Source organism: Myxine glutinosa, chromosome 2 (genome assembly GCF_964187855.1).
Source record: "Myxine glutinosa chromosome 2, kmMyxGlut1.1, whole genome shotgun sequence".
Lineage (NCBI taxonomy): Eukaryota > Metazoa > Chordata > Myxini > Myxiniformes > Myxinidae > Myxine > Myxine glutinosa.
In genome coordinates this window covers 154,362,479-154,376,913 of record NC_136262.1, presented here as the reverse complement: position 1 = coordinate 154,376,913, position 14,435 = coordinate 154,362,479, and the positions used below count along the sequence as shown (strand labels likewise).

Genomic DNA, 14,435 nt, shown 5'->3' with positions numbered 1-14,435 from the left:
AGTGTTCTGGGCCCTGTGCTATTTCTGGTCTTCATCATGTGCGACCTGTAGGAATATTTGGGGGACAGAGCACAGAGAGAGCTGGGGGTGCAAGGCCGGAGAGGAGTCGGTAGAAGACAGAAAGACCACCTACCTGCCTGCAGTGAGTGAGTGAAATGACTCTCTGGAAAATCCTCTCTATCTCTTTGTTGATGACTCCACTATCTGCCGCTCCATTCCTCATCCCTCAGATCGGCAGTCTGCAGCCTCCTCACTCTCTGCAGACCTGGACAAAATCACAGACTGGTCAAAAAAGTGGAACATGTCTTTCAATCCTGACAAATCTCACACTCTTACAATGTCTCTCCGAAAGGACCGACTGGAAAACCCTCCCATCTACTTTCTCAACAATCCTCTCCAAGAAGTTCTGTCGCTCAAGCTTTTGGGTCTCACTATCTGCCATGATCTTTCTTGGGAAAACCACAATTTCCAAGCTGGCCTCCAAAGCCAGTCGCCGACTGGGCATCCTCCGTCGTGCGAAGTCCTTCCTTGGCACACCTGAGCACCTCACCACATACAAGGCTTTCATCTGCAGCTCAATGGATTACTGTTCCACCCTCTGGGCTGGTGCTCCTGCCTCACACCTTGCTCGGCTTCACGCTGTTGAGGCCAAAGCTTTCAGAATCATTGGAATCTCCTGCGATGAAGTCAACTCCGAGGGCCTTTCACTCACTCACCGCAGGCAGGTTGGTGGTCTTTCTGTCTTCTACCGACTCCTCTCCGGCCTTGCTCCCCCAGCTCTCTCTGTGCTCTGTCCCCCCAATATTCCTTCAGGTCGCACAAGATCTGCCTGCAACCCTCTTATGGTTAAACTGCCAAAGTCTAGGCTCTCTGCTCACCTTCACTCTTCCATTCCCCTTTTCTCCCGCCTCTGGAACAAACTCCCCCACTCCCTTCAATCCCACTCCTCCCTCCAGGTCTTTAAAACAGCTGTTCACCACCATCTCTTATCTTCCCCCATCGAAAACCTTGATCTTTTCTACCCCAGGTAATTCACCCCAGAGTCCTTGCAGTGTTCATATGTTTTATTCCTCTCCCACTTCCCCCCAAGTCCTCCCGATGTCCCTGCTCTCAAATGTTGTGTTTGTGTCCTTCCCCCTCTCTCCCCATCTTGTCTGCCGCGTCCCTTGTTTTTTGTGTTTTTGTGTCGGTTTGTCTTTTTGTGTGATTAATGTTCGCTCTTTCACGAGCCTCGATCTTGTATACAAAAAAAATAAAAAAATAAAAATTCATTAAATTCCAAAGTCTCGAGGGTTTTTTTTTTTTTTTTTTTTTTTTTTTTGTTGTATACAACATCGAGGCTCGTGAAAGAGCGAACATTAATCACACAGAAAGACAAACCGACACATAAAACATATAACATCGGGAGCGGTAGACAAGATGGGGAGAGAGGGGGAAGGACACAAACACAACATTTGAGAGCAGGGACCGAGAGACATGGAGACATCGAGAGATCTGAGAGAGGGCGAGGGCTTTGGGGGGGTGCATGGGAAGGGGGGGGGGTGGGAGAGGTATAAAACATATGGACACTGCCAGGACTTCCAGGAAAGAAGTTGGAATTTCAAACAAGGTTGATCTAGGGTGAATTAGCGGGGGTAGAAAAGATCAAGGTTTTGGATGGGGGAAGATAAGAGATGGTGGTGAACAGCTGTTTTAAAGACCTGGAGGGAGGAGTGGGATTGAAGGGAGTGAGGGAGTTTGTTCCAGAGGCGGGAGAAAAGAGGAATGAAAGAGTGAAGGTGAGCAGAGAGCCGGGATTTCGGCAGTTTAACCATCAGAGGGTTGCTGGCAGATCTTGTGCGACCTGTAGGAATATTTGGGGGACAGAGCACAGAGAGAGCTGGGGGTGCAAGGCCGGAGAGGAGTCGGTAGAAGACAGAAAGACCACCTACCTGCCTGCAGTGAGTGAGTGAAAGGCCCTCAGAGATAGCTTCATCGCGGGGAGATTCCAATAATTCTGAAAGCTTTGGTTTCAACAGCGTGAAGCCGAGCTAGGTGTGAGGCAGGAGCACCGGCCCATAGGGGAGAACAGTATTCCATTGAGCTGCGGATGAAAGCCTTGTATGTGATGAGGAGCTCAGGTGTGCTGAGGATGGACTTCGCACGACGGAGGATGCCCAGTCGGCGACTGGCTTTGGAGGCCAGCTTGGAAATGTGGTTTTCCAAGAAAGATCATGGCAGATAGTGAGACCCAAAAGCTTGAGCGACAGAACTTCTTGGAGAGGATTGTTGAGAAAGTAGATGGGAGGGTTGTCCAGTCGATCTTTTCGGAGAGACATAGTAAGAGTGTGAGATTTGTCAGGATTGAAAGACATGTTCCACTTGTTTGACCAGTCTGTGATTTTGTCCAAGTCTTCAGAGAGTGAGGAGGCTGCAGACTGCCGATCTGAGGGAAGAGGAATGGAGCGGCAGAGAGTGGAGTCATCAGCAAAGAGATAGAGAGGATTTTCAAGAGAGTCAGAGAGATCATTGATGAAGACCAGAAAAAGCACAGGGCCCAGAACGCTGCCTTGGGGAACTCCAGCCTGAACAGGAAGAGGAGATGAGAGAAACCCATTCAGGGCCACACGTTGACGACGACTAGAGAGGAAGTCCGCCAGCCATGCATGGAGATTTCCATGGATACCAAAGGAGGAGAGTTTGGTGAGCAGAGAGGGGTGCCAGACCATATCGAAGGCACGTGATATGTCGAGGGAGACAGCTCTAATTTCCTGTTTGGCATTGAGGACCCTCCATCCATTGTTGAGACATCAGAAGCAGCATGTCCAGAGTAGAGTGACCTGGTCTGAAACCAAATTGATGATCAGAGATCAAGCCATTGGAGAAGAGGAAAGATTTCATATCCGAAGCAATGATGGATTCCATGACTTTGCTGATAATTGGGAGAAGGCTGATTGGTCTGTAGTTGCTAGGATCTGTTTTTGCACCTTTTTTGTGCAAAGCGGTGATGTTGGCTGATTTCCAAGCAGATGGCAGTTGACCTTGAGCAAAAGAGAGGGTGAAGAGAACAGAGAGAAGGTGAGATAGAGCGGCAGAGCAGGATTTTAGGACCCGTGGGCTGATGCCGTCGGGTCCAGTTGCAGAATCAGAGTCGAGGGTTGACAGAAACTTTTCCACCTTGTAAGGAGGAAAGGACACGGAGTCCAGGAGCAGCTGGGTACGCCTGGGTATGGTGGGTACAGAGAGGGATGGGTTTGGGACACAAGATTTAGAGGCAAACACAGAGTTGAGGCATTCAGCTTTTTCACGTGCGGAGTCAGCTGTGTAGCCGTTTGAGGTAAGGGAGGGGATGGAGGGGGAACAAACACCAGAAACGGATTTGACCAGACGCCACCAGGATTTGGAAGAGGGAGACAGATAAGTGAGTTCGGTCTTGAGAACGGAGAGATATTGTTTCCTGGCTCTCCTGAGGGTGGACACACACTTGTTTCGGGCTTTGTGAAAGGAAATGAGATTTCCTTCCGTTGGATTTGCTTTCCAGGAGACGAAGGCAAGTTGTTTCTGGGCAACAGCCTCACCACAAGATTCCGTGTACCATGGACAGGAGGAAGGGTATGACAACTGAAGACGAGATGGGATAAATCTGTGCATGAGAGAGAGAGCAATTTACTTTGGAAGAATTCCCAGGATGAGTTGATGTCAGAGGTGGTAGAGATGGGAGACCAGTCCAGATGATTGATGGCTGCTTGAAGACCATGCCAGTTGGCCTGAGTGAAATGCCAGACTCGTCGACGCTGAGCAGGCTCCCTGAGGATGGTCAGAGAGATGTCCACTTGAACATGGACATGATCAGATGATCCGATTGGAGCAGAAGAAGAGCAGCAGACATTTTCAGGGAAGTTAGTCATAACCAAGTCCAGAAGAGAAGATGCTCCGTTGACTGAGATCCGGGTCGGGAAATTGACAGATTGTGTCAGTCCCAGTGAGTCGCAGAAGTCCTTTGCTGAGGAACCATGGCTGGTGAGAGAGGTACCCACACCCACCCAACTGGCATGATGACAGTTGAAATCACCACATATGAGGAAGAGAGAGTTGGGATGAGTAGATAGAAGTTGGTCCATATTATCAGACAGCGAGATGTAGATGGAGTCATCACTGTTTGATGGACGGTACAACACACATATGAACAAGAGGTGGGAGCGAAGGGGAAGCCGTAGCCAGAGGTATTCCTGGGGGTGAGGTGGAGAGAGTGCAGTGCAGGACGAGTGAGGAAGAGAGTTTTTGATAAAGATAGCAACCCCACCTCCAGGACGAGGCTCAGGTCTATCATACCGGAGGAGGGAGTAGCCCGGGAGAGATACTAAGGAATCAGAGACATCATGAGGGAGGAAAGTTTCTGTGAAGCAGATCACGTCTGGTTTGACAGAAGCAACCTGTATGGAGAGATCAGTTAAGTTTGAACGAAGGCCCCGGATGTTTGAGGTCCATACCGTTAATGAAGAGGAAGGGGGAGCATCGGATACAGAACAGGGGGGAGGAGGGGTAGGGTAAGATGTGGAAGAGGTGGAAGAGGTAGGGAGAGCTGTTGAAGGTGTGTCAGAGATTTCAGAATAGCTCGGAGAAAGGGAAGGATGGGGCGGACAAAAGGTTTGATGGTGATTGAGTGAGGCACAATGAGGTGTTATTTGAGGAGGGGGAAGAGCGAGGCAGAAGGTTGGGGGAGATGGAGGTGAGAGTTGGAAGGGGGAAGAAGTGGGGAGGACGCTTTGAGGAGGGGGAGTGAGAGGGGGGAAATTGAGAAGAAATGAGGGTGGGGAGATTTGAAGGGGAGGAGCGAGGGGGGAGTTTAGGAGGGAAGGGACAAGGGGAGGGATTTGAAAGGGATGGGATATGGGGGAGATTTGGAGGGGAGGGGTGAGGGAGGAGTCTAGGAGGGGAGGGGCGAGGGGGAGTCTTGGAGGGGAGGGGTGAGGGGGTAGTTTAGGAGGGAGGAGGCAAGGGGGGAGATTTGAAAGGGATGGGTGATGGGGAGGATTAGGATGGGAGGGGAAAGGGGGAAGATTTGAAAGGGATGGGTGATGGGGAAGATTTGGAGTGGAGGGGTGATGGGGAAGATTTGGAGGGGAGGGGTTATGGGGAAGATTTGGAGGGGAGGGGTGAGATTTGATTTTAGAAAGTGTACGATTGATGGGAAACGAACATTTATTGCAAAATGAGTTTCTTGTGACCTTCGAGTTAAAAATACGTTTTAGGACGCTGGATGGAGGATGGAGTGCAGGAGAGTTTCGGGAATGTAGAAAAAAGGCACTATAGGAGATGGAATTTTTTTTTGGGATGAATAGATTTGGTGAGCAAGTCGAAAGCAGCCTTTTAAAGAAGAAGAAGAAAAAGGTGTTATAATATATGACGGAATACATAACTTGAGGGGAAAGTGTAAACATTGAAGGTTAATAACAGTGAAAACTATCTGGGGAAATGGGGGAGAAACACGTGGTCGAGAACGAACGAACGAATAAGAATGAATAAACGAAAGAGAACAGAGAAGGAAATGTTTTTTTTTTTGTTTGTTTGTTTTTGAGTTGAGATTTACACAAGGAAGTAGGCTATGGGGTGAAAAGACTGGGAAAACAGAGAACGAAAGTTATTGGATCACAAACGACGGACCGCTGAGAGAAAAACAAAGCCTCAAGGTTGTACAGTGTACACTGTACAAGGCCTCAAGACACGACACGAATTAACACGATTTTCAATACAGGTATGAAAGATTTGCACCGAAAATCTTCGTCGGGACACAATATACGTACACACACCATAAAATAAATACAGTTATAACGAAAATACAAATGGGAACAATTACTTAACTTCGATTTCAAATCGCTCGCGACGCGGCAAAGGCATTGCTCGCGACGCGGCAAACAGACGATTCTTGACATTGACATTAGGGTAATTCTAAAGGGTAATTATTGAGGGTTGTAAACGATAATTCTAAAGGGTAATTCTAGAGGGTTCTAAAGGATAAGGGTAATTCTCAAGGGTAAATCTAGAGGCTTGTAAACGGTAATTTGAAAGGGTAATTCTAAAGGGTTTTGTTAATTTTAGGCTTTGCCTATTTCATACTAAAAATTCTAAAATGAACCACTTCTTTCAGACATGGGTGCGATTTTTTTTTTGTTCTGTCTGTCTAACTGTCTAACAAAAATTTGACTCATTGTCTTCAAAAACAATTTCCTTTGATCATCCTTGTGATGTCTCCACAACTAGATTGGAGTCCACCTGTGGCCAATTCAATTGATTGGACACGATTGAGAAATAAACACCTTTCTATACAAGGTCACAGTTGACAGTGCATGTCAGGACCAAGGAACTGTCCGTAGAACTCCAAGATAGAATTGTGAGAATGGATAGATGTGGGGAAGTGTAAAAAACAATTTCTAGAGTGTTGAAAGTTCCCAAGAGCACAGTGAGCTCCATCACTCGGAAATGGAAATAATATGGAACTACCCAGACTCTTCCTATAACTAGCCGTCTAACCAAACTGAGCAACCGGGCAAGAAGGACCTTGGTCAGGGACGTGACCAAGAACCCAATTACTATTCTGACTACAGAGTTCCTTGGCTGAGATGGGAGAACCTGCCAGAAGGAAAACGGTCTCTGCATCACTATACCAATCTAGGCTTTATGGGAGAGTGGCCAGACGGAAGGCACTCCTGAGAAAAAGGCACATGGCAGCATAGTGCGGGAGCCCAGAAACATTTGTTTCACATCTCGAGTACAAAAGGTTTGAGGCCTGGAATATATGCATCTATGATAGGAGACCCCAAAAAGGCAATTCTTAAGTTCTGCAATTCTGCACAGCAACCAGGGGGCGCCACCAAAGACCCCTAAATGTGACTCTTAATTCACAATTTGAGTACATCTTTCAAACTTGTCTTAAAATGTTCTCTATAGGAGTGGAAATCAGAATTCCCAATTCTTAAGTTTTCAATTTGTGTATTAGGTCGCTTAAGAACGACCTAATTAATGCTAATTAACGCTAATTAGCATTTTAAATTCACAATTTGAGTACATCCATGAAACATATGGCAATGTATTCCTTAGGTCATCCTAAATCAAGATCAGTCATTCTTAAGTATCCATTTCATGTATTAACCCACTTAAGAACGCGAAATGTACTCATTGACCCCGTCCCTGGCAAGGTGAGTGTTAATTCACAATTTGAGTACATCTTTCAAATTGGTCCCAAACTGTTCAGTAGATCATCGTGAATCAAGAACAGCAATTCTTATGTGTCCATTTCATGCATCAACCCACTTAAGAATGCAGTCAGTATTGTAACGGAATTTGGGTTGTCACTGGCTGCTATCCCCCCTCCACTCCCTGGCTGGCCCTCCCTTATATGCAAGGGAGGGGCTGGAGTGCTGACCTGAGGGCAGGCCCCAAGTAGACACCCACACCAGTGCTGAGCATGCACACACCTGTCTGGCTGGCCGGATCGAGGGTGTTCAGTTTTGGTTAAGGAAGGAGTTTTGGCCTCCCAGCCAATGGGGAGGCTTCTTCCCTAACTTGAGCCAATTACACCCTAAACAGGAAGTGCCTCTCTACAGAAATGACTGTCCTGCAGTGAATAACTGGGACCAATATACAACATTGTTTGGGGAATAATAACCAGTGACTTAAAGGGAAATATTAACACATTATCAATCCAGGTTTGTGACACTATCTTGAGGGACGAACTTTCTGGGACACCCTGTAGAGGGAGTTGTCGGTTTATCATAGGACCTAATATGGGGAATCTCCTGCTCTTTCCCTCCATAGATTCTCTGAATCGGCTGCAGAATGTCTGATGTTGCCTGCAATGCCTAGATCACTGCTTAGGTAAGTCAACAAATAGGGTTAGGGTTTGGGGTTAGGTGGCAAAACCCCGGCAGAGGTTGTAGAAGGTGACGACTCCTTGGATGGACATAAATGTGGGGCATTGCTATGGTGAACATCACTGGCGGCTTTAACAGGTGGCGTTTGGGATGAGATGGCGGTAAAGTTCTTGTAACAAGAAACATGGTAACCCTAACCCTAACCCTAACCCAACCCTAACCCTAACCCTAACCCAACAAACAATACTATGCTGTAGGCCTAATAAGCATTCGGGGCCGATACAGAATTATGTAGCCCTAGGCCTAGGTGGCGCGCAGGAAATGTCCAGGCAGATGAGGGTATCCAAAGTTCTGTATGCATACCGATTTCAGGTTCGAACCACAGCTGAGTAGAAAATAATGACTTATTGCCTCAAAATTTGAAATAACTTCTTTTGGATTTCACTGACCAAAACTGACTGACTCGCCATGCTCACTGACCACCCGCTGTGATTTTATTTTTCAGACAATGATTTGAAACATGCAACCATGGAATCGGCCACCAATACTACGCCTACTGTCCAGCCTACTGTCCAGCCTACTGTCCAGCCTACTGTTTCATCATTGGAACGCAGATGTATTCTTCACATCCAACGCAGTGCAGACAAGAAAGCTCGTCCAGACGTTCTACCTTTCAAGGATACGCAATGGGAAGCAGTAGAAACAGCAGCAGCTAATAGACGGCAAAAGCAACATTTCCAGGACTCTGTCTATTGTGGTGTAGTTCAGAGATTGCCTACGTCTCCTGCTGAAATGGATGGTTACCATGTTTCTTGTTACAAGAACTTTACCGCCATCTCATCCCAAACGCCGCCTGTTAAAGCCGCCAGTGATGTTCACCGTAGCAATGCCCCACATTTACGTCCATCCAAGGAGTCGGCACCTTCTACATCATCTGCCGGGATTTTGCCACCTGTTTGTCTATTCTGTGAGAAAAAGATAAAACGACTCAAAGGTGGAAGCGTCGAACTGTTGGGAAGATGTGAAACCATTGAAGCCGGTGTATCGATCCAAAATGCAGCAAAGACATTAAATGACAGTAAGGTTATTCCAAAAGTAGTTGATACGGATTTAATTGCCAAGGAGGCCCACTACCATCATTCATGTAAAAGTGCGTATTTGTTGTCAGCCAATCGAGTTTCCCAAAAGGACACACGTGAAACAAAAACGCCTTCTGAGACCAGTGTGTTGGACATTTTTGCATACATTGAGCAATCTGTAATAATAGACAACAGACCTGAACTTCTTAATTCTGTATATGAACGTTATCTTGATATTTGTTCGGCATCCGCAGAAACGCCCAGGGGAAGCGCCTTCAGCCTCTCTAGGACATTGATGAGTCACTTCAAAGCGCGCATAAAGATACAGAGTTCACTTGGGAAAAGGCTTGGAAACATCTTATATAATGCAGAAACCGCAGATGATGCAATTCGTGTTGTATATGATTACACATCTACTGATGAGAGAACAATCGCCAAAGCAGCATTGCTTTTGCGCAACCAGTTGCTCAAGGTTGAAAAGGTCGACCTTCCTGAATGTCCGACATTGGAGGATTTAAGAAACGGGGACTCGTCACCCCCAAAACTTGTAGTAGATTTTTTCAATATTTTGTACGGAGGGCTAAAACCAGAGCGATATACAGAGTCAGTAAAGCGCCGCGCAAATTCGTCTAGTCAGGATGCCTTGTTCATTGTACAACGGGGTCGCGCAAAACCTGCAAAACATGTAGCTCTTGGTATGAGTGTTAAGTCGGTCACTGGCAGTAAAAAAAATGGTTCAAGTCCTGAACAGGTTTGGTCACTGTTTAAGCTACAACACATTGGAAGAAGTTGAAACTGCCACAGCTGAATCCATTCAAGAACAGAAGCTTGCTTGTCCAAAAGGAACAGTCGTAGGTAAACCAGTCGGATTAGCCTTCGACAATTTCGATGAGATGACTCAAACCATGTCTGGAGCCAATTCGCTGCACGATACCATGGGTATTCTGTACCAAAATGTGCCAGCACCTGATGAAGAACGTGAAGCATCTGCTGTCATGGCAGTTTCAACCTCAACTAGTGCTCGGCAAGTAAAGACAGGCAAAAGGAAGAGAACCCTTGAGAGTACAGATACTGCACTCCAGCCATATAGGAAGATACCAAAGATGACGAAGTTCAGTTACAAAAACACTGCAGTCTACAGCCTTCCAGATGTTAGCAACAAGGCTCGCCACCTGGACCTCGTGTGGATGATGAGCCATGCCATTGGCAATGATGTATTGCCTATTATGTGGGTTGGGTTTAATGCAAGCATTTGCAGTGACCACCTTCCAAAACAAGAGGTTCTATATATGCCAAACTTACGCCAGCCTATCACCAGCCTAGAGGTCGTGCAGGAGACTCTCCTCATCACGCAGAGGTGTGCTAATGAGACGGGACAGAAATACGGAATAGTCAGTTATGATCTGGGCGCAGCCAAGCCGGCACTTCAAATACAAGTGACTGAGAAACCGAAATTTGATAACATTTTCATAATGTTAGGCCCATTCCACATCGAAATGGCTTTCTTCAAGGCTATTGGGAAACTCCTGTCCAACTCTGGAGGACCAGAAATGCTGACTGAATCTGAGGTACTTGCAACCGGATCCTTAAACGGATTTTTGACGGGGAAACATTTCAACAGGTGCAAGAGATTGCACCCCATACTAGCCCTTGCTCTTGAGATGCTACACTTCTCATCCTTCTTAGACTCTTACCCACACAGAGAAGAAACAGAAGCATTGATAAGCAGCATTCAACTGACCACGTGGGAGCAGCTTCAGTCTGCTCTAGACTCGGACGTCTTCAAAGCATGCACAGCCGTGTATGAAGCATATACCCAAGTGACAAGATCTGGAGGCCATGGTGCAACCGCCCAGTTTTGGAGAATGTATATAGATTACATTCATAAATACCACGAGCTCGAACGGGCGATTCGAACGAATGATATCGATCTCTATACATACTCACTGACCGGCCTCATTGGACTGTTCTTTGCTACAAACCATGTAAATTACAGTCGGTGGCTGACAAAGTTCCAACTCGATTTGATGAACATGGAATACAGCCATCCTGGCCTACGTCAAATACTGGAAGCAGGCGTCTTTACTGTACGACGAACAGAACATCCATTCAGTAGATGCCCGGTCGACTTGACTCTAGAACAGACGATTAACGCGGATGCAGCTTCGAGAAGAACTGGATTCACTTCTTCAACGAATAATTATGCGGCACGACTTCGCTGGATGCTTACGAAATCCACTAGAGCTTCATTCGTTAGTCTACTCCACGAAATGGCTGGGCTGATAGTCAAAGAAGACACAACTGCTGAACTGAGACCTGCACGAATAAAACGTGACGATAGAGATGTGAAAACCATGGTGAAACAAATCCAGGATAGTTGCAATCCGTTTGGGAACGAAACAGATGCAGATACCATGTTGTACAACATCCATACAGGAAGGGCAACTAGTGAAACAGTCCGCGAAAGTTTACTGAATGTGCCAGCAAGTGGAAGGACATTACACCAGGCATTCATCACAGCATGCGAGGCCGATGACAGTAGGTTTGAACAACCCATAAAGAAAGCTCCTCTCAAAACATTCGTAGACGAATGTGCCAGAAATAGACGAACACCGGATAAGAAAGTGGCAGTTCTGAAGTGTACTCGTGATTTGATGGGCCGCCTAATAATCCTTGCATCAAAGCGTGATGTTGACCTGCAGCATATATTCCAATATCCCCTTACACCAGTACCACTCACGATGTGCAATCCTGATGAGAGCATGGTCAAGACAGATAAAAGTAAGTTGCTTAACTTACTGGAGAGCAAGGAAATCAAAGGAGACGGACCTCAACAGATCAATGCATACGTAGTAGATGGACAATATCTTCTGCACACCCTACCTCCAAACTTACCACCCACATATGGAGGTCTAGCGAGGAGCATACTCTACCAAGTATTGTCATTGTCCAAAGTCCGGGTACACGTAGCCTTTGATGATTACCCTCAACCGTCACTGAAGGATGCAGAAAGAGCCAGACGGGGGACAACAGCCGAGGACAGCAGATCCTACATTATTACTGGTCCAGCACAAAGAAGGCCCAACGATATCAGCAAAGCGCTAACGTCCAGGTCATTCAAACGGGAACTTCCTGATTTTCTTGCAAGAGAATGGCAGGATCAAGCATACGCTCATATACTTGGGACCTGTGATGTCTTCCTAGATGTTCCGTCAGGCCAGTGCTTCCATTTCCACGTAAGCGAAGGAGAGGTCAAGCGAGATACCGTAGACATGCTCAGTAACAACCATGAAGAAGCGGATACCAAGATCTGCATGCATGCAAAGGCAGCAGACACCTCGAATGGAAATGTAGTAATACGCGCCTCAGACACGGACATAGCTGTTATTCTGCTCTATCATTGTGAGAAATTCAGCAGCCACATCTGGATGGATGTCGGTACTACATCCAAGCGTAATCGGAGGCTCATTGACCTAACAGCGATATCCAAGTCACTGGGACCACAACTGTGCAGTTCCCTCCCTGCCTTCCATGCCTTTACCGGCTCGGATTACACCGCAGCATTTGTAAGAAAGGGCAAGGTTCATCCCTTTAATAAGCTGGAAAAGATGCCCGATGTACAGCAAGCTTTCAAAGCTTTGTCAACAGATGGACTGCCAAGCGAGAAATGCAAGGACACACTCTTGAAATTCACTGCTATAATGTATGGAGCCAAAGAGAAGTCGAAGGAAACGTTAAACGCCTACAGGTTAAAGACCTTTGAAAGAATTTACAAGCCCAAGTTAAGAGGAAAGAACCCACTTGAAAAGCTGAAGGGAGCTGATGCCAGTAGTATTCCTCCATGCGAAAGAGAGGTTGCTGCCCACATAAAGCGTGTATCGCTTGTTTCAAGAATGTGGGCCAATGCTGACCAGCCAATCATCCAGCAACACCCATCAGAGGATGACGGATGGGAACTAGTGGGAGATCAATATAAACCCATCTGGTTTGAGGGAGACCAACTTCCGGAGTCGCTCGTTCCAGATGATGAAGAATTAGCTGATGCTGACGATGATGAGGTCCTAGCGCAGTCATCTTCTGATGAAGAGGACGTTGAAGGAGATGGTGATGATGGTGATGTGTAGGTTTACAATCGACCAAACCTGTTCATACGATTATATTCAGTACGGTACATATCCAAAGCATCCTGACAGGGAATTTGTAATGTTTTTGAAATTTTAAGCAAAATAATGTTAGGAATGTTGGATAAAACAACATATATACAATCATGTTGATGTTTGAGATAAATTCAATAATTTTTCGTTGATATAGTTAGTTGAGTTTTTACATACATTAAAATTTGTTTTTAGTTCAGGGTAATTAGCTTAAACATGTTAAATAGTTTATAAGCGATAGTCAGAGATAAAACAGCAATATCGCTAATAGAGTAAAAGTTAGACATTAGGTATTAATTTTTATAAAATTAACATTAAAAATTGTTTTTTGTTCCGAGATTTGAGATTTAATTGTTGATGGGCGGTAGAACCAGGACGCCAATTTACTACATGACTTACTATGATCTGATTTTGAAGCATAATTCATGCATACTAAGTACATTTTTGTGTAGTTTATAAAAAAATAAAACATTGTGTTTGTATACAATCTATGTTTCTCCTTTTTGTCAGTGTGCATTCTTAAGTGGGTTAATACATGAAATGGATACTTAAGAATGACTGATCTTGATTTAGGATGACCTAAGGAATACATTGCCATATGTTTCATGGATGTACTCAAATTGTGAATTAAAAATGCTAATTAGCGTTAATTAGCATTAATTAGGTCGTTCTTAAGCGACCTAATACACAAATTGAAAACTTAAGAATTGGGAATTCTGATTTCCACTCCTATAGAGAACATTTTAAGACAAGTTTGAAAGATGTACTCAAATTGTGAATTAAGAGTCACATTTAGGGGTCTTTGGTGGCGCCCCCTGGTTGCTGTGCAGAATTGCAGAACTTAAGAATTGCCTTTTTGGGGTCTCCTATCATAGATGCATATATTCCAGGCCTCAAACCTTTTGTACTCGAGATGTGAAACAAATGTTTCTGGGCTCCCGCACTAGCATACCTGGAGGTTACAAAGAGGTTCTTAAAAACGTAAAACAAAACGTAAAACACACGGAGAGCATGAGGGAAAATAGCATGGTCTGATGAGACGAAAATTGAACTCCTTGACCGAAATGCAATGCGCTACATCTGGGGGAAACCGAGCACAGCTCATTACCGATCTAACACCATCCCTACTGTAAAGTACGGTGGTGGCAGCATCATATTATGGGGATGCTTTTCAGTGGCAAGGGCTGGGAGTGGCAAGGGCAAGGGTAAGGATAGAGGGAACAACAAATGGAGCCAAATACAGGCAAATCCTTGAGGAGAACCTGCTTCAGAGTGCAAAAGACCTTAGACTGTGGTGAAGATGTACGTTCCAACAGGACAATGACCCCACGCATACAGCCAAAGCAACACTG

General features: G+C 45.7%; 1 protein-coding gene across 1 annotated transcript; it reads left to right on the top strand.

Annotated features, from left to right (window-relative positions):
* The first annotated feature begins 7,793 nt into the window (after positions 1–7,793).
* Positions 7,794–13,570, top strand: LOC144890672 (uncharacterized). The gene is made up of 3 exons (XM_078771843.1): positions 7,794–7,854; positions 8,356–10,257; positions 13,250–13,570. The coding sequence occupies exon 2, from the start codon at positions 8,379–8,381 to the stop codon at positions 9,720–9,722; it is 1,344 nt and encodes a 447-aa protein (XP_078627969.1). The 5' UTR covers positions 7,794–7,854; positions 8,356–8,378; the 3' UTR covers positions 9,723–10,257; positions 13,250–13,570.
* Positions 13,571–14,435: the final 865 nt, after the last annotated feature.

Bases quoted from the DNA above. Each gene is read 5' to 3' on its own strand.
- LOC144890672 (XM_078771843.1), top strand. From the start codon at position 8,379: ATGGAATCGGCCACCAATACTACGCCTACTGTCCAGCCTACTGTCCAG.